The 21,033-nt window shown below is 39.7% G+C and overlaps 2 protein-coding genes across 26 annotated transcripts in view; both read left to right on the forward strand.

Moving 5' to 3' along the window:
• Positions 1-21,033, forward strand: part of LOC141793146 (protocadherin gamma-C5-like) — a 290,533-nt gene that overhangs the window by 99,258 nt on the left and 170,242 nt on the right. For 2 of the 25 annotated variants that reach the window (XM_074673607.1, XM_074673609.1), the window contains exon 1: positions 12,395-14,883. The exons of 21 other annotated variants lie outside the window; for them this stretch is intronic. In XM_074673607.1, coding sequence (XP_074529708.1) covers positions 12,505-14,883 — 2,379 coding nt within the window. In that variant the 5' untranslated portion in view covers positions 12,395-12,504. Of the gene's footprint in view, positions 1-12,394; positions 14,884-21,033 lie in introns of those variants that run through there. 2 more of the 25 variants (XM_074673628.1, XM_074673629.1) reach the window with 1 other exon arrangement.
• On the forward strand, positions 16,973-20,762 carry LOC141793463 (protocadherin beta-15-like). Its single transcript, XM_074674191.1, has one exon. The coding sequence runs from the start codon at positions 17,248-17,250 to the stop codon at positions 19,711-19,713; it is 2,466 nt and encodes an 821-aa protein (XP_074530292.1). The 5' UTR covers positions 16,973-17,247; the 3' UTR covers positions 19,714-20,762.

Genomic DNA, 21,033 nt, shown 5'->3' on the forward strand with positions numbered 1-21,033 from the left:
TTAGTTACAAATAATGTTTCCCAATTGGAACCTCGGCCATCAGTGTGTGAATGTGATGTGGGTGGGTGAATGAAGCTGGCAGTGTAAAGCGGTTTGAGTGGTTGGAAAAACTAGAAAAAAGTGTTATATAAATACTGGTCCATTTAACGTTCACCATATTTGCTGCCTGCTGACAAGTCTGTAAAGCAAAAGCCCATCCGACTTTGAGGTTTCTAGAAATTGGAAAAACCTTCCTCATTGTGCAATATGTTGCACAATGAGTTAGTCCAAAATTAGTCCAAAAAGATGATAGACATTTATTAGAAATGTATAAATGACACATAAACCTACACATTAATTCTTGAAAGCAGCTGTAAGTTGTTTCTACTGCAGGCCTGGAGTTGTTCTTTAAGGTCCTCTGATTTAATGTGTTTTTTGAGATGTTGTGTTTGAGTTTATCAAACTGAAGTATGTTTAGTCAGATTAAATCAATTCATACCTAAACAGCAATTTTTTTTTCACTTTCTATCTTTATTTGGATTACTGTATCTTTTTTCTTTGAGTCATAGTTACAAACTTACAAAGTGCGTTCCTGATGTTTGCCGTCAACATATGTTCTTGCAAAAAAAAAAAAAAAAAAAAAAAAAACCTAACAAAATCTCTAAAGACATCCGTGGCTCATACCAAACAATGTCAGAGAGCAGAAAATTGAATTGCTCATTACTATCAGTTTGACATAAAGTAAAAGTAAAGTTTTCGACACAATGCTTGTACCTGTGGTATTTCAATCATGGAACAACAATCCAGTCATTGTGTTTTTACTTGTGGTGTATGCTGGTGTCTCAGTCCTTTTCTCAAAGATTATTTTCAACCTTTACTGGATCACTTTGAAGCTCCAGTTTCTGCCAGCACTAGATCGAGGTTTGTTATTCATTATTGTTGTGTTTGTATTCATGTATGTTGGCATGTTCAAAGGGGGACAAGTTGTCTTTTTTCGTGATTTCATTTTCTTCTGCTGTTGGTTGTTTACCACCTCGTTTTTTCCACAAAGATTTGCAGTAAAACACACATAGTCTACAACTGAGTCTTTGCAATAAGTTGTCTGAGCTTCCCTCCACCTGGGGTCTCTTTTACTTCACTTAGAAGTGATAGCTTCATGACCGACGTGGTTTTTGTGTCCCTGCTTGTTTACACTTTGCTGAGTTAGATCGAAGTCTGTCTTGACTATTTCTTTTGGCAGCAGTACACTTTGATTAAAAACAAGATACTTTGAATTAAAATCACAAACAAGCTTTGTTTGAAGGTGAGCATATAATATTTTTTACAAAGGCTCTACAAGTGTTGTCTGCCTTGGTTTGTTCTTCAAAGAATGTGGTACTTGCTGATGTGTTAAGAGATTGATAATTTTCCTGAGGTAGGAATTTGTGCCATTAATAACTATCTCTTACAGCTTTGTTGTCAGTTGATGTAACCCTGCAGTTTATCAGTTTGTTTACAAAGGTTTATACATTTATTTGGTTGATAAAGATTAGATTATTTTTTGAGTTACAGAAAGAAAACACATACAATCTATTTGTTGGATCACCTGTCAGATATCACTTGGTTTTTCTGTATTAACTTTACAAATGAGCATTTGATCATTTTTGCTTGAACCTGAGAGTTTTCTTTTGTTCTTATGTTCCCTCTACTAATTTTATTTCTGATGGTTTCTGCCTTAGTTTTTTTTTTTTGGGAGACAATCTGTTGTAGAATTTTAAACTGCATCTGTCCTTTAGGTGTTAGTTTTGTTTTATTGATGGCAGAGTTGTACACATAAACCTTTTAATTTGATAGAAGTGGTAGAGGAGAGTTTTCTCTGAGCTTGTTCACTTAGTTTTTGCTTAATGGTCTTTCTTGATTTTTTTTTTTTCTGCAACACATTTGACACAGAAAGGGGTTTCTAAGTCACAAATGACCCTTTTTCCAATATCTTGTGAAAATGTCTCCTATTATCCCTGTAATTACAAAAAAAAAAAAAAAAAAAAAAACTTTAAACTGATGGTTTTGTATAACAGAGGCTGTGCTGAGATGGAAAGCTTTACTTTTTGATAGACTTGGAAATTTTGATATAGATTTAGTTCACTGACATTTAACCAACAGTAAATTTTGACAGAATATTTATTCCAACAATGACAAATTCATGCTAAATGTACTCGCATAATGGTTTTGATTTCGTGAGTTTGCTGAAATTTGAATTCATATCTTGACTGCAATATTTTTGACTACATTTGGAACTAAAGAGAAGAAGGTTGCATTAAGCTATGCATTGAAATATTTTAACAGATTCTCCTGAGGTAGGGACATGTACAGTTTCTGTGTGTCTTAAGCAGTTGTGTTGTCAGATGAGTCGGAGTTTTCTGTTTAACAGATCTTTTACTCATATACTGTGTTACTACTTGTGGTTTGCTTAGTGTGAGACATGTTTTCTAAACTCAGTATCCTACTAAAAGTCTTTTGTTGTCCTTTTTTAGATATTGGGCCTTTGAAAAATTCCCTTTTCTGAGCCTCAACCCTATTTTTAGCTCAAAGTTTAACTTTTAACATGTTTTCTATATGGTTAGCTTAAGTAATAACATCATACAATAAGCCCAGCTCACCTTTTTTGTTTCCTGCTATCTTGGCACTGGTGGGTTTTGTGTCTTGTGTAGGGCTGAAGTTAGAGTGTTATTTCTGTCCTTGGTGCTGAACCCCCCTTTAACTTTTTGGATCTTTTAATGCCGACTTCGCTTTTGTTCTTTTGTTCCCATTTCAGAAATATATTGATTTGTTTTGTTTTTTTTCCTTTTTTGTCTTCGGGCTGTACCTTTTTTGAATGTGTGCTTTATTAAGTGAGAATAACACTCAATATAGCCACTCGGCTGTGGCTCAGGTAGAGTCCTCACTATAAACATGAAAGGCTCTGATTGTGTTGTCTGCCTTGGTTTGTTCTTCAAAGAAAATCTGTTGTGGTACTTGCTGATGTGTTTAAAGACTGATTTTCCTGGGGTAGGAATGTGTGCCATTAATAAGTATAACAGTTTGTTGTCAGTTGATGTAACCCTGCAGTTCATCAGTTTTTCTTCAGAGGTTTATAAGTTGATTCAGTTGATAAAGATTAGATTATTCTTGAGTTACAGAAAGAAAATCCACACAACCTATTTTGTGAGCTCGCCTAACCTGTCAGATATCACTTGGTTATACTGTATTAACTTCATGAATGAGCATTTGATCTTTTTTTTTTTTTTGCTTGAACCTGGGAGGTTTTTTTTTTTGTTCTTATGTTCCCTCTACAAAGTTTTTTTTTGTGATAGTTCTGCTTTAGTTTGTTTTTTTAAAGGAAACCTGAAGTAGAAAATTAAACTGCGTCTGTCTTTTAGGTTTTTATATGTTTTGTTTTATTGAAGACAGTGTTGTACGCATAAGTTTTGAAGTTTGATAGAAGTGGTTGAGGAGTGTTTCCTCAGAGCTTGTTTTCTTAGTTTTTGCTTTAAGATCTTGCTTTTTTTCCCCCCACAACACATTTGAAACAAAATGTGTTTCTAAGTCACAAATGACCCTTTTTCCAATAACTCGTAGATGTCTCCCATTCACCCTGTACCTTAAAAAAAAGAAAGAAAAAAAAACTATGAAACACAATTTCAAACTCATAGTTTTGATAACAGAGGATGTGCTAAGAAGGAAAGCTTTACTTTTTTGATAGACTTGGATTTTTTTTTTTAACATGGATTTAGTTCTTTGACATTTCACCAACAGTAAATTTTGATGGAGTATTCATTCCAACTGGCAAATTGATGCTAAATGTACTGATATTTGAATTCATATCTGTGCTGCAGTATTTTGTCTACATTTTGAACTTCAGAGAGAAGGGCATATTAAGCCAAACATAGCAATATTTCATTGCTAACATATAATCTTAGCAGATCGCACCCTGTTGTAACAAACTAATTCCACGCAGGTATTGGGACTATTTCTTTAGAGTTAACAAATTTTATCAGCCAACATTGAAGTTGACTGGAACAATATGATCTCTGTGAAAGAATAATTAAATAAAAAGAGAAATAGAACATCACCATCACTTCGTAAGATAACATCAATCTAACTCTACTATTATAAACGATAGTTCATATATATATATATATATATATATATATATATATATATATATATATATATATATATATATATATATATATATATATATATATATATATATATATATATATATAGTAATCTTTAAAAGGTTTGGATTGATCTCCGACCTTTTTGTGACTTTGTCTCAGAATTACTGAGAAAAATACACAGCAGAACTTGTTGAGCCTAGTTTACGAATTTGCAATGACTGTCACAGCTGATGATTTTTGAACTTCCAATTTGATGTTTGACCTGTTTTTGTGAAAACATTTTTATTTTTTAAAGGTGTTATATTTAAATCTAACTCACGGTGTCGCTATACACCAGCCTTACAGACTGCCTCACTCGTCTTTTCTTTGTGGACGGACGTTGTACGCCCATTGCGTCCAGAAGGAGCATAGCGCTGAGTAACTGTGCATTATAGTGTGTTGGATGACCCAGTGTGTGTCGAGTCGAGCCTTTGTCGTCAAATAATACGATTCAAGTTGATAGATTTAACCATGAAGGTGATTCCGTTGTGCAGCTTCTGTTTCCTCCTCGTAACCTCGAGTGGCGCATATGGAGACCTGAGCTATTCTCTTCCGGAGGAGATGAAACGAGGATCGGTTATTGGAAATCTAGCCAAGGATCTCGGGCTGCAGACGGGCGCTCTCTCTAACAGAAGAGCCCGTATTGACACGGATGGGACTGATACTCGGTACTGTGACATAAACCTGAATAACGGAGAGCTGATTGTGGCAGACAGGGTCGACCGAGAGGGGCTTTGTGGCGAAAAAGCTTCGTGCATCTTAAAGGAGGAGCTTGTGCTGGAGAATCCTCTCGAGCTCCATCGGATTACTCTTCATATTCAAGATGTGAATGATAACTCACCACAATTTGACGAGGAACTGATTACTTTAGAAATCCGTGAGTCTGCAGACAGAGGAGCTCGTTTTGTGATAGAGGAGGCGCACGATGCGGATGTAGGACAAAACTCAGTCCAGCAGTACAGCCTTAAGAAGAACGAGAATTTTGTTTTGGCTGCTGATCAAAACACTATTGAGCTAGTTCTGGATAAAGAGCTAGATCGAGAGAAACAAAAAGAGCTAAATCTGCTCCTCACAGCTTTAGATGGAGGCTCTCCTCAGAGATCAGGTACTGTAGTCATACACGTCACTGTACTGGATGCTAATGATAATGCCCCAGTGTTCAGTCAGGCCGTTTACAAAGCCAGTCTGCCTGAAAACTCTCCTCTAAATACTGTGGTGGTCAGAGTGAGTGCTACTGATGCAGACGAGGGAGTCAATGGAGAAGTCACATATGACTTTGCGCATGTCACTGAAGATATTAGGAAGCTGTTCAGTATTGACCGGAAACTTGGTGACATCAAAGTAATTGGTGCAATTGACTATGAAAGTACGTCATCGTTTGAAATACGTGTTAAAGCCAAGGATGGGTTAGGCCTTTCTTCTAACGCCAAGGTTATAATTTCAGTCACTGATGTGAATGACAACCCACCAGTTATTAACATAAAGTCACTGATGAATCCCATACCTGAGGACACAACACCTGGTACAGAGGTGGGCATCGTCAACGTGCAGGACAGAGACTCTGAGACGAACAGACAGGTGCGCTGCTCCATTCAGCAAAATGTTCCTTTTAAGTTGGTTCCTTCTATTAAAAACTATTATTCTCTGGTGAGCACAGGACAGCTGGACCGTGAAGTAGTGTCTGATTACAACATTACAATCAGTGCCACTGACGAGGGCTCTCCTCCTCTGTCGTCGTCTAAAAGCGTTCAGTTATCTGTAGCAGACATCAACGACAACCCACCTGTGTTTGAGGAGCAGTCGTACAGCGCATCTGTGAGTGAGAATAACAAACCTGGCTCCACTTTATGTTCGGTGAGTGCTCGAGACCCCGACTGGAGACAGAACGGTACAGTGATTTATTCTCTGTTAGGCGGTGAGGTGAACGGAGCCCCGGTGTCCTCCTATGTGTCTGTGAACGGAGACACGGGGGTGATCCACGCTGTGAGGTCGTTTGATTATGAACAGTTGAGGAGCTTCAAAGTGCACGTGATGGCCAGAGACAACGGCTCTCCTCCTCTGAGCAGCAACGTGACTGTGAGTGTGTTCATATCGGATGTGAATGACAACTCTCCTCAGATCCTGTACCCCGGGCCGGAGGGCAACTCGTTCATGACCGAGCTGGTCCCCAAAGCTGCCCACGGAGGCTCTCTGGTGTCCAAAGTGATAGCGGTAGACGCGGACTCCGGGCAGAACGCCTGGCTGTCCTATCACCTCGTGAAGTCCAGTGATCCGGGACTTTTCACTATTGGTGTCCACAGCGGAGAGATCAGGACCCAGCGGGACATTTCCGAATCTGACAGCATGAAACAGAACCTTATTGTGGCAGTGAAAGATAACGGACAGCCCTCTCTGTCTGCCACCTGCTCCATGTATTTACTGATTTCTGATAACTTGGCTGAGGTGCCAGAACTGAAGGACATTTCTTATGACGAGAAGAACTCCAAACTGACCTCTTACCTGATCATCGCGCTGGTGTGTGTGTCTACGTTTTTCCTGACCTTCATCATCATCATCCTGGGTGTGAGGTTTTGTCGCAGGAGAAAGCCCAGACTGTTGTTTGACGGAGCAGTGGCCATCCCCAGCGCTTATCTGCCTCCAAATTACGCAGATGTAGACGGCACAGGAACTTTACGCAGTGCTTACAACTATGACGCCTACCTGACAACAGGGTCTCGAACCAGTGACTTTAAGTTTGTGTCATCTTACAATGACAACACACTGCCTGCTGACCTGACTCTGAGGAAAAGTCCATCAGACTTTGCTGATGTGTTTGGAGACTGTGATGATTCTCCTGAGGTAGGGACCTGAATTACATACTGTCTGGTCTTTTCATTCTCGTTTAATATAGATATACCAGTTTCTTTGTGAAATCAAGCACGTTTGACACCAGACTATGATGCTCAAAGCTCAGGAATTATTTTCATCCTTCAATAAAAAGCCAAGCTTTTAATCTTCCAGCTTGTGAATGATTTAGTGACACATGCACATGAGGATTTTAGATTATCTCAAAAGTTTGTCAGGATACAAGCAAAGTTGATTGATGCTGAAATGTGTTGTGAATTTGTTGTGGTTTTACACCTCACTGTGTTGCATAGGACTTTTTTTGTAGGAGCACACTGGCAAACTTTTTGGAAGAATTTTAGATATTTGAGTTGTTTCCTCTGTTCTGGAAAAGTGTTTAAGGTTCTAAAGAATCTAGGAGTATTTTGTGGTTTCCTGTAGAACACCTCTTATTTCCCAGCCTTAATTAGCATGTCTTTGGTATCATATACTATCCTTTCATTTGCCTTCTATAGTTAAACTCCTTTTTACACCATCCTTTAACTCTAGTGAGACTCCACTTGTTTTGTTAATACAGTTTCACTGATGTGTTTAAGACATCCACATTGCCATGCAGTTTTTTTTGTTTGTGGTTGTGTTTTTCTGTTTCCTATGCATTAGCTGCAGCTGGATCAGTTTTCAGTCTCTGTCCTTGGTGCTGAACCACTCTGTTGTTCTGTGGATGCTTTTTTTAGCAGAGCAGTGGCCATCCCCAGCGCTTATCTGCCTCCAATTTACACAGATGTAGACGGCACAGGAACTTTACGCAGTGCTTACAATTATGACGCCTACCTGACAACAGGGTCTCGAACCAGTGACTTTAAGTTTGTGTCATCTTACAATGACAACACACTGCCTGCTGACCAGACTCTGAGGAAAAGTCCATCAGACTTTGCTGATGTGTTTGGAGACTGTGAGACTTTTTTGAGTTTGTTTACCTCCCATTTAAAAACAAGGCATGTCTGCCAACAAGATGGACTAGATAGAAACTCTGAGCTCTTTGTCTCTGTTTGAATCAACTTAGTTTTACTTACTTAGTCTTACTTTTTAGTACACCTGTAGTGGGTTAAATTTATTTCCCCCCTTTTTGAGATCGAACTTTTATCATTTTTAAAGATACGCAGCTCAATTCAGTATCAACTTATCGACAAGTCAAGGCACATCATTCATAAATGTAACAAAACAAAATAAAGGTTTCAGGCATTCTTATCTTCTGCCATGGGTGCAGCTTTATCTGCTTCTTTGCAGCCAAACAGAGGCACATGCCAGCCCCTCCTCCATCCAGCCACTGAGGAGAGGTACCAACCAAAGAGGTGAAATGTAGATATTATTTCTATCAAAACAAACATTAACACACCATCTTTCGCAAAAGGTCAAAGAGTTGCATGAGAAAGGTCAGATGCATCATCAAAAAAAAAAGAAAAAGAAGAAGAAGAATAAAAAAAAAAGAATCATCCTTTTCAATCTTTCCCAAGATGAAGTAGTTATTTCATTAGCATCATGTATCCACTGACAGCCCCATAAAGGCAACATCAAGGTAAACATTTAGCAAGTGAAATTTTGAGAGAAAATGTTATGGCTTCCATCATGTTCCAGCACACTTTTTTTTGCTGCTTTCAGGCCAATGTGTACTAAACATTTTTAGAGAGTGATATATACATTTAATAGAGATGAGTCATTCAGGAGCAAGACAACAGGGGTACATGGCACTTCAAAGTCCATCATGTTGGTAAACAAAGCTAGCCATGAATTTTTCCCACTTAATTTGTGTGTGTCTGTGTTTGAGCCTGTGAGTTACATGACAGCTAAGCATGGGCTTTTTTAACAAGAATAATTAAACTTTGCAACTGACAGTGTCTCAGACACTTAAGTTGTATGTCTAGTTTTCCTTTATATCGTTCTATCCTCTAGTATTCTTTTTTATTTACCATTGCTGATGCTCTCTATCCCACACCATATGAAATAATGAGCTGTTGCCTTTCTTTTTTCCATTCTGTCTTATATAAGTGTAGCCTGACAAGAGGTGTTGTTTCCTCCTTATGTTATTGTATTCCTTCGCGATAAGTTGTGTCAGCCTTATTGGCATCAAGATAGCTCTGATTATTTCCTCTGTCCTTGGTGCTGAAACATGATCCTCTGTTTTTGGACAGTTTGTTCTCTTTTGTGTCAGAAATTTGGCCACTTTTAGATGAATTGACACAGATGTTCTTTTGAGTGTAACTTTCTAGAAGTTTAGGGAACTTTTTAAACTCTCTTCAAGGGTCTCTGTCTTTTGCTCTCTTTATGTGGAAACTGAAGATTTCAGGATATGACTACACAGGCCACTCATTCACAGGCCTTTATCAATTATTTTTTAAAATGTATTTATTGATATTGAACGTGGGACCTGCTTTATGACCAGATTTTTTTCATTTTATTCCTTTTCTAATAGTAGGTTGCCTTGCATTATACTTCTTCTATAAACAGACCTACCCATTTGTTTAGCTGCAATTGCTTATTTCTTTCAATCATTGTCCCTTCCACTTTGTTTCTTCAGTTTGTTTCATCAGACTTTAAGTGATTTTTTAACCATATTACTTTTTTTTCTCTTGCTGTTGTTCAGGTTTATGTATGTATTCCTGACACCACAATCTATATAGTGCAGCTGAAAATGTTTTTTTTTTTCTCATACTTAAGTATGTGTGCTCTCATCTGCATACCCTGCTATTCTCTTGGTGTTGTTCTTTTCTTAATAATCTTATGTGTTTAAAATCAGTTTAAAATAACCATTGATTAGTAACATACAAGTGGCTTTTTCAGAAACTCATGAACTATCATCACACTTACGTCACCGTTATAACATGTATTATCCCATAACAGGTAAGCATATGAATTATATGTAACTGGATAAGACAGTAATTAAAGTGTTACATTTTCAAGCCACTGTCTGCAGCAGAGAGGTTACAGGTTGATGTAGTTACATTTTTTAAGCTTCTGTCCCTGCTACAGTAAACCCTCCATGATTAACCACTGCTGCAGAGGACAAAACATTGCTTAGATGTGTTGTTCCTCATCAGTGCTTGAGTATTTGCTTCAAGGTGATGTCAGACACGTGCCATTTAATCTTGTTTTTAAATCAACAGACCAAAACTCGCAGGTATCCTCAGGCCTTATATATTGACTGTTGTTGCACGTTTCTGAAATGGAACTTCAACAACTTCTGCTGACAAGACTTCAACACTACTTTCTCTTAATTTAGTCTCGCTTGATTTGTGTCTCTTTGCACTTCGCTCTCGACACAGCTCTGCTGTGAACCATCATACATTTTGGTCAGTGGTCCAGTATATTAGTTTATAAGGTTGAAATGAAATCTGGATTAATGATTTCTTTTTCCAAATTGAACTCATAAACTGAATTAAACATGCTACTCTCCTGTTTTTTTTTTGTTTTTGTTTTGTGTGTTTGTGTATGACATCAGCTGTTGTTTGGAGCTCTATACATGTCTTAAAGTTGTTGCTTCAGACAGTCAGATTTGCTTTGCTATGATTTGCTTCGCTTGTGTGCTCTCCGGTCAGACTAATTTGAATGTGCCTAACACATATTACAAATGTAGAGGGAAGAGAGAATGTATTATGCAATTACAGTTCACTCAGTTTGTAGCATACTGTCTTTCTTGTGGACATTGATGCAGTAATTTTGTGACCTCAGTGGTTTTCCTTGAACAAATGAGCTTTAGTCAAACAAACATAATGAGTCATATTTTTGGTTGTCCCTTCAGTGTGTGATCATGTTTGTTCTCACATTATAACTTCAGAGTCACCTTGCTTATCAAAACACAGTGTGACTTATATACAAGTAGGTTAGTTTATATTGACAGAATAGGGGACTTCACCTTTGTGATAACCCACATACTGTTTCTGATAAATGTTAACAGAGCTGTTCAGATTCTCGATAGATATCTGATACTGAATGGGTTTGGTTTGAACTTCTTGTGTCTGGGCTCTGCTGCAATGTCTGGTTGATTTATCTTAAGTTAGATAAGGTGGTGGATCTAATACATCAGTAGATGTGTTACTCTTCCTGAAAAAAGGTACCACCTCCTTGATTTTGCATGTATGTTTTGAGTTAATTTTTTTTTTAGCTTTTTAAAGGAGGAAAAGGCTCCACTTTAAACCACTTTGATGTGTCATGTTTCCCCTTTTAAATCACCATCATATTAGTGAATAACAGATTTATACAAGTGTGTATCAGAATACTACAGGGGTTTTTCAAGATTTGTATCATTTAATCTAACAATAACCAAAATACAGAGCCTAATATCTGCCCTGTTAAGATGAAAAATTGATCATTCTGCTCCTGAACTTGAAACTTTTCCTGACTCAGCACCACAGAAAAGAACTTCCCTCCATGCCAACCCTCTTTTTTGTATAAATTCCAGGTGAGTGCAAAAAGTGAAAAAGAACTTAGCTATTTTCTGAGCTCATAACACTGTGATGATGTATGTTGCCAAATGTAAAGTTATTTTTCTGTATGAGAAAAAAAAGGAATCAGTACGTGAACATGCACTGTCTTTTTAATGAGTGGGTAAACTTAGCTCTACTCTTAAACTAATAATAATAATGATAATAATAATAATAATAATAATAATAATAATAATAATAATAATAATAATAATAATAATAATAAAGAATAAAGAATAAAAAAAACTCAAAGGAGAAAGCTGAGTATCAATGCTGCTTGCAGATGACAGTGTCACAGCTAATCTAAGGGATTTGTACTGCAGGGTGAATATCTGAATTCATAGTTATGCATTTCTTTACCTGGAACAGTGGGATGTCATTTAATATACACCACTACTAATCCATGTAAAATACTGTTGACAACCTCTACCCTTTACTATCCACCTACAGACACCAGTGCTCAGCCTGAAAAACTTTTCAAGCTATACAGAACTGCAATTCATAATCACAAGCACTGAGCCTCCTATTTCTAAAGCGGAAAAATATATATACAAAGAAAAAAAATTAAAATCAAACTGGAAGTATTTCTTTTGATGAACTTTTGCTGTTGTCTAGTCTGCAAAGTGACAACACAGAAAACAAAAGACATGATTTCAAGTGCAGAAATTTTGCACACTGACCCTACACAGACACTCAATTACCCAAAGAGAAAACATAAAGTTTAATAAACTACATCGCAGAAAATATGGATTAATAAATAGTACAAATCCAACGCTTGTTTGCTGTGTGTCCTTCGTGAATAGTCTTTTAATCTGTCCAAAGAAAATTGAACATATAGCTACATGTTCTCTTTTTGTGTATTCTACTTGGTCTCACGGTGGCGCTATAAGCCAGGCTTTCGCTGTTTGGATTCCTCTGTCCTCTGGTGTGGACGCACTGCCTTGTGCTCCTGACTCCAGGGAGGAATAACCCGTTTGGATTCGTAACCACACTTCATGTTTTGTTGCTAAAGCGTTCTTATTCTCTTTGAGGACACCTCTTTGATCATGGATCCGAAAATACTTGTCGTTCAAACGTGCAGCTTCTGTTTCCTCCTCGTAACCTCGAGTGGCGCATATGGAGACCTGAGCTATTCTCTTCCGGAGGAGATGAAACGAGGATCGGTTATTGGAAATCTAGCCAAGGATCTCGGGCTGCAGACGGGCGCTCTCTCTAACAGAAGAGCTCGTATTGACACGGATGGGACTGATACTCGGTACTGTGACATAAACCTGAATAACGGAGAGCTGATAGTGGCAGACAGGATCGACCGAGAGGGGCTTTGTGGTGAGAGGGCGTCGTGTGTCCTAAAGCAGGAGCTTGTTCTGGAGAATCCTCTCGAACTCCATCGGATTACTCTTCATATTCAAGATGTGAATGATAACTCACCACAATTTAAAGAAGAGTCAATTGTCTTAGAAATTCGTGAGTCTGCAGTGAGAGGAGCTCGTTTTGTGATAGAGGAGGCGCACGATGCGGATGTAGGACAAAACTCAGTCCAGCAGTACAGCCTTAAGAAGAACGAGAATTTCGTTTTGGCTGCTGATCAAAACACTATCGAGCTAGTTTTGGATAAAGAGCTTGATCGAGAGAAACAAAAAGAGCTCAATCTGCTCCTCACAGCTTTAGATGGAGGCTCTCCTCAGAGATCAGGTACTGTAGTCATACACGTCACTGTGCTGGATGCTAATGATAACGCCCCAGTGTTCAGTCAGGCCGTTTACAAAGCCAGTCTGCCTGAAAACTCTCCTTTAGATACTGTAGTGGTCAGAGTGAGTGCTACTGATGCAGACGAGGGAGTCAATGGAGAAGTCACATATGAATTTGGACATGTTACTGAAGATGTGAAGAAGCTGTTTAGTATTGACCGGAAACTCGGTGACATTAAAGTAATAGGTGCAGTTGACTATGAAAGCACGTCATCGTTTGAAATACGCGTTAAAGCCAAGGATGGGTTAGGCCTTTCATCTTATGCTAAGGTTATAATTTCAGTCACTGACGTGAATGACAACCCACCAGTTATTAATATAAAATCACTGATGAATCCCATACCTGAGGACACAACACCTGGTACAGAGGTGGGCATCATCAACGTGCAGGACAGAGACTCTGAGACTAACAGACAGGTGCGCTGCTCCATTCAGCAAAATGTTCCTTTTAAGTTGGTTCCTTCTATTAAAAACTATTATTCTCTGGTGAGCACAGGACAGCTGGACCGTGAAGTAGTGTCTGATTACAACATTACAATCAGTGCCACTGACGAGGGCTCTCCTCCTCTGTCGTCGTCTAAAAGTGTTCAGTTATCTGTAGCAGACATCAACGACAACCCACCTGTGTTTGAGGAGCAGTCGTACAGCGCATCTGTGAGTGAGAATAACAAACCTGGCTCCACTTTATGTTCGGTGAGTGCTCGAGACCCCGACTGGAGACAGAACGGTACAGTGATTTATTCTCTGTTAGGCGGTGAGGTGAACGGAGCCCCGGTGTCCTCCTATGTGTCTGTGAACGGAGACACGGGGGTGATCCACGCTGTGAGGTCGTTTGATTATGAACAGTTGAGGAGCTTCAAAGTGCACGTGATGGCCAGAGACAACGGCTCTCCTCCTCTGAGCAGCAACGTGACCGTGAGTGTGTTCATATCGGATGTGAACGACAACTCTCCTCAGATCCTGTACCCCGGGCCGGAGGGCAACTCGTTCATGACTGAGCTGGTCCCCAAAGCTGCCCACGGAGGCTCTCTGGTGTCCAAAGTGATAGCTGTGGACGCGGACTCCGGACAGAACGCCTGGCTGTCCTATCACATCGTGAAGTCCAGTGATCCGGGACTTTTCACTATTGGTGTCCACAGTGGAGAGATCAGGACCCAGCGGGACATTTCCGAATCTGACAGCATGAAACAGAACCTTATTGTGGCAGTGAGAGATAACGGACAGCCCTCTCTGTCTGCCACCTGCTCCATGTATTTACTGATTTCTGATAACTTGGCTGAGGTGCCAGAACTGAAGGACATTTCTTATGACGAGAAGAACTCCAAACTGACCTCGTACCTGATCATCGCGCTGGTGTGTGTGTCTACGTTTTTCCTGACCTTCATCATCATCATCCTGGGTGTGAGGTTTTGTCGCAGGAGAAAGCCCAGACTGTTGTTTGACGGAGCAGTGGCCATCCCCAGCGCTTATCTGCCTCCTAATTACGCAGATGTAGACGGCACAGGAACTTTACGCAGTGCTTACAATTATGACGCCTACCTGACAACAGGGTCTCGAACCAGTGACTTTAAGTTTGTGTCATCCTACAATGACAACACACTGCCTGCTGACCAGACTCTGAGGAAAAGTCCTTCAGACTTTGCTGATGTGTTTGGAGACTGTGATGATTCTCCTGAGGTAGGACCATAATCATTTCTCCGGCCCACAATTTCAGTGTCTTGCGTAGTTGAACAACTTTCCTCGCTCTCTCTGGTTCTATTCTCTGTCCTTGGTGCTGAAACCAAAATAGTTATATACAGGTTATCTTCCAGTTTTTACAGGTCTGCCACATTCTTGTTATTCCCTCCCCCTGAGTCATATTTGAAGAACTTTTGAAAACGTCTTCAAAATTTAATTTTACTTTTTTATGCTTATAGCATTAACACTTTTGTTAAACTCTAAGTAGCTTTTGTATCTAAAGTAAGCTATTCTCCTACTTACACGCCAAGTGGAGCTTCTTTGTTTGTACTGAGTATTAGTTTTCTAAGGGATTTCTGATGAACAGTGTTAAATCATCACAGCAAAGTGTTAAAGTCACAGACATCTTGAAGAAAACATTTTTTTTAATTTATGGCAAATGCCTGTGAAATGTATTGTGTTTGTTTTGTCTTATTTATTCTGAGATTTTGCTTTTTAAATTGTTGTGTAAAAGAAATCCTTTGTGATAAACTCTAAAATTCTCAGAAAAAACACTTCAATGCATCATTGTTTATAATATTTTCTTCCAAACTAGAAAAAGAACAAGCACATTTCTGGTTGAGCTGCATCTTCTTCCTGAATTTTGAGTTTGTCATTGGCTTTCTCATTGATCTCACTCATTTGTTTTCTTTTACATACAAGTAGTGATCTGTCATTAAGAGTAAATCAAGTTTTAAAATCTCACAGCAGAGTGAGGGTGAGTGCTCTTTCAAAAAATTATGTCATGCAAATTGTTTAGGAGTCATTCTCTGTCACACATACCAGGATGCAGTGTGCAGTGGGGGATCTATACAGTTGCTTGCAGCACTGAATCCTGGGTGTTTTCACCTTTAATTTGACCTGCAGAACTGAATATTTTAATTCATCTGCTGCCTTGTTCAGAGACGGGCTACTATGATTGATGTGCCGTAATTGGAAATTCAAGACTCTAGAAGTGAATGCAACTGTGAGAAAAATGTTTTCTGTTTATTTGCGCCATATTAGAGGGTCAATACTGAATGTAAAACGTAATATGATCAAATACATAAAAAAACTGCTTCAAAATAAACAGTAAAAGAGGACAAAAAATGAAGGAACAAGAGGAGGTGTAGAATATTTTATGAAGAAATAAGGAAAGTAAATTATAGCTTATGGAGGGTTTCATTGCTGTTGTGTGTGTCATAAACCACCTGGTGGCAGAAGCTGCTCCTTCACCTGCCTGTGTATACTTTGGGTTCCTGTGACTCAAACCTGATAAATTTAGAGAGACATCTGTGTGTATTTGTTTGTACTTGGAGCAAAGTGTGTTGATCATACCCCGAATATCTCCACATGCAGTGCTGAGCATATTTATTAGACCGACACCCAGAGTGAGGCGTTTGCTGCCCCTGCCCTAAATTAAGAGAAAATAGTTAACTACCAAAACACTTTGTATGTTTATGTAAAAGTTAATACACCAGGATGTGCAAGCTCGTGATCAAAATTATATTTTCACAGCTAAAATATATTTTTTGTTATTTATAAATTCTCAAATGTACTTTCTAACCATAAAAAGAGCAGGAAAGGAGTAGAGCACCTTATTACTTTTGATTTGAATCACAGTTAACTACTTGTGTTCCAAAACAGAAACATGCGTTTTAGTGGTTGTTTCTTATTTCTGATTAATTTCTGGATTCTCTGGGAATTCCAGTTTTCTTGCTCGAATGTGGGTTAAGGAAAAAAAAATCTCTGAAACACAAAGAATCAGAGTTAAAACACTCTATGATGCTGGAGGTTTTCTCCTTTTAATGACATGTGGTCTTGGTCAGTGAGCAGAGTAGCATGAAAGTGACATTTGTTTCACTGACACATTTACCACTGCTGTAATATTCCTCTTCGGCTCTTAGTGGCGCTCTTTTACAGTGCCTGACTCGTGGATGCTCGTGTCTGACTCTATCTGTGTCAGTGGAACTGGAGTACTGGGTTAGAGCAGAGAGCTGTGCAGGCATGCGTGTTTGTGTATGTGTAGGTATTTATGAGGGAGAGAAGGAGAGGGAGACAGAGAAGCTGAGTGTGGGTGGGTGTGTGTCTGTGTCTCTCTCTGTGTGTGCGTGTGTGTGTGTACTCGGGCGAATATATGGATGAGTCAGTGAGAGAGAGAGGAGAGATAGAGAGAGAGACAGAGAAGCAGAGCGCAGTGGTGAAATGGGGCTAGAGAGAGAGGAATCCAAGCTGACAGCCTCCCTAATAGAGCATGATTAATTCAGCCAGAGACGCAGGGAATCGCTGGATTACAGCAGCATCTTCTATTCGACATTTTACTGTATTTGTTCAAGATTAGGCAAAATGTCGATTGAAAATCTTTTTGAGAGCTCATGTTTGAGAACGGACAGTCGAACAAACTTAAAATGGTGGCTGCATTTTTCACTGCTTGCCCTCCTTTTTGGTGTTTCCTCCGGAGAGGTCCGTTATGTTCTACCCGAGGAGATGCAGCGAGGGTCGGTTATTGGCAACGTTGCGCGGGATCTGGGGATGAAAGTGTCGGAGCTTAATGCACGTCGAGCCCGTGTTGTTGCAGAGGGAACGAGCCAGCTGTGCGAACTGGACGCTGCGTCAGGAAATCTTTTGATCAGCCAACGGATTGATCGAGAGGAGCTCTGCGCGCAAGCCAGCGTCTGCACCCTACAGTACCAGCTCTTACTCGAAGATCCTCTCCAAGCATACAGCTTAGTGTTGGACATTCGAGATATAAATGACAACAGCCCAGAGTTCGCTGCTGGGGAAATTAAACTGGATTTAGTAGAGTCCACAGTTCTGGGCCGACGCTTTCCCTTGGAGAGCGCGCATGACCCCGATTTGGGAACTAACTCTGTCCGCGAATATAAACTGAGCCCAAATGATCACTTTGCACTAGAGATGAGCACCCAAATAAACGGCAATGCTTATCTGGAGCTAGTTCTCAAAAAGCCTTTGGACCGGGAGGCACAAGCTGAACATGTATTGAAAATCAATGGGATTGACGGGGGGAATCCGGTCAGATCAGGAACCGCTTCTATATATGTCCGTGTTTTGGATGCCAATGACAATGTCCCAGTTTTCAGCCAACGAGTGTATAAAGCCTCTGTGCACGAGAACTCGCCCATAGGGACCCTTATAGCAGCACTTAATGCCACGGACTTAGATGAAGGGGTCTATGGAGAGGTATCTTACTCTTTCAGTCACCTGTCAGACAAGATGGGAGGGGTTATTGAAATCAACCCTCTGACTGGAGAAGTTCGTGTGGCAGGTCCCATTGACTATGAAGAGGCCAGTACGCACGAGCTGGATGTTCAGGCCAAAGATGGAGGAGGCCAAGCCTCTCACTGTAAACTTGTGATTAACGTCATCGACGTAAACGACAACAAGCCTGTGATAGAGGTTAAGTCAGCCTCTGCTAACGTGGCTGAGGACTCCAAACCAGGAACTATGGTCGCTCTGATGAATGTTTACGACCTGGACACTGGGAATAGTGGGCGCGTCACGTGTACGATTGCAGACGATGTCCCTTTTAAGTTTGTATCAGAGGTCAAAAACTATTACATGTTGGTGACAGATGGGATGTTAGACAGGGAGTTTCAACCTGAATATAACATCACAGTGACAGCTACTGATGCAGGCTCTCCTTCACTCTCTACAGTCAAAGTTTTAACAATTGTGGTTAATGATGTTAATGATAACCCCCCAACTTTTACGCAGCGTGAGTACAGTGTTAACCTCTTGGAAAACCAACCAGTTGGCACATTTGTGATGAAAATGAAAGCAGAGGACATTGATGACGGATCTAATGCAAAAACACTATACCAAATATCAAGGGACACCAACTCAGAGGTGTCCTCCTTTCTTACCATCAACTCAGAAACAGGGGAGCTCTTCACCTCACGCCTCTTTGACTACGAACAGTCAGTTCACTTCCAAATTAAGGTGACAGCTCGAGATGGAGGCAGTCCTTCACTCTCCTCCACCTGCACTGTTAATGTTTTTATCAAAGACCAAAATGACAATACACCTGTCGTACTGTACCCTGTCCAAACTCCAGGGTTCATTGCTGAAGATGTGGTGCCAGTTGAAGCACCCAGAGGTTACCTGGTTACTAAGGTTGTAGCTGTGGATGCAGACTCCGGTCACAACGCATGGCTTTCCTACAGAATCATCAAAGCAACGCAGCATAACCTCTTCATGGTTGGCCTCCATACAGGGGAGATCAGAACTGTGAGACCTTTCATGGAGGAAGATGAATCAAAGCAGTCTGTTGTCGTTTTGGTGACAGATAACGGGGCTGAATCTCTCTCAGCCACTGCTACAGTCAGTATAGTCATTGGTGACGGGCTGCCTGTTTTGAACGAACTCTTTGAGTTTGCAGATGACTCACAGGAAAGTGATAATCTAACGCTGTATCTGATCGTTGCACTGACAGCAGTTTCTTTTCTCCTAATCCTTTTAATCAGTGGCGTGTTTTACTTTAAGCTCTGCAGGCGTGGTTATGTTTATCGTTCAACCACTGCCAGTCTCCCCGTTTTCCCCACGGCTTACTGCCCCCCGAGTTTTACCGACTTCAGCCGTTGTGGGACCCTACTGAAGGACGATCGCTATGACTCCTTCCTGACCACTGGGTCTTGGAGAGGCGATTTCCGTTTCAGCTCAAACACAGACACCGACACGCTGAAACAAAGAAGTGCTGCCTATCAGAAAAACACCCTAAGGCGTGCAAGCACAGACAGAGCTAGTCTTAAAACGAGGGCAGGTGGACCACATCCATGTTACGTGGTGACATGAAGATCCAACTTTAGACCCTGTAAATATGTTGTTGAATGATCCTGCGAGGGGATTTTAAGTGGGGTCCTCTAATTGTCTATTATAATTTAACGGTTGTGAAGAATTTCTTGAGACATGCATATTGTGGTTGTCTGTGCCTATAACTTCAACTTTTTTTTCACAAGTATCCATGCATGACAATGTGATCTGTAATCAGCATCTTTGGTTGATCTCTTTGGGTTTTAACCCAAACCTTCAGCCCCTCAGACCTTTTGACCTGATCTTGATCATAGTTAGTTATTTAAACCTTGTAGACTATCCTTCCCTTGTATGTTTTTTTCTTTTGGTGGAAGTAGTATCTTGACACAAATAAAATCATCATTATATTTACCAATTTTGTTTGTGGTTAGCTTCATCTGTGACAAAGTTTGCTACGAACCTAATAACATTAGTTTGGCCTTTGTGTTTGCCTGGCTTTATCTCTTCTATTCTTCTATTTTCTGTCTAATAAGTTGTCTCTCTGTTTTGTATTTCCAGAATAACTTGGTCACAACCTTGCATTTTTTCTTATTCATACTTTACAAATGTGTGTTTGAAGACATACCTGTGTATAATATTTGAATAACAGCAGCTTGATTAATTCTTTTCTATTTTGAAGTTAAAAGCTTATAACTGGATCATAAATTTGGGTAGAGGTATGATTAGCTAAGCACATGTAACACGTCTTGTTTCCTGTACTTTGAGTGGATTGTAGACTTTTCTGATAACTTTATCACTGTGTATCTTCTGAGAGCCATACAGAAACTCTGGACCTCACTGTCAATCCTTTGTGTTCTTGGTGGTAAATAGCTTTGCTTTTATGTTTGAGAGTAAACCTATATTCTCACTATTTTTTTTTTTTTACTCAGAATATGCTACGGCCAAGTTTTATAATGACACAGTTTTGTCTGAGTGTAACACATGGTTTGTTGTGTGACAGAGACCTAATAAAAACTTTGCACTACGTTGAATATAACAAGATTTTGATCTATGAACTATGCCTGTATGTTGATAAAGAAAATAAACTTAAAGAGGAGATTGTGTTTTACTCTTCCTTGTGCTCTTCCTCAAACAAAAAATCAAAGATCATTCAAATTAGAGAATCACAAAGAAAATAAAACATTCTCCTTAACCGAGACACACAGAACTGATGCCAACAACATATGTAGAATTTGTTTGATTTTTTTAACTTGGTGCCAAAAAATATAATTCAACCACTAATCTGAAATGGACAGTCCCAATAATACAGTACAGCAACATGTCTCATGAATCCCAAAACCTTGACTGTGTGAAAGATGCTCT

This window comes from Halichoeres trimaculatus, unplaced genomic scaffold (genome assembly GCF_033239565.1).
Source record: "Halichoeres trimaculatus isolate MK-OKI-2021-1 unplaced genomic scaffold, fHalTri1.1 fHalTri1_scaffold_7, whole genome shotgun sequence".
NCBI lineage: Eukaryota > Metazoa > Chordata > Actinopteri > Labriformes > Labridae > Halichoeres > Halichoeres trimaculatus.

What these genes read in the sequence shown, in the direction of transcription:
- LOC141793463 (XM_074674191.1), top strand. Translation starts at nt 17,248, where the DNA reads ATGTCGATTGAAAATCTTTTTGAGAGCTCATGTTTGAGAACGGACAGT.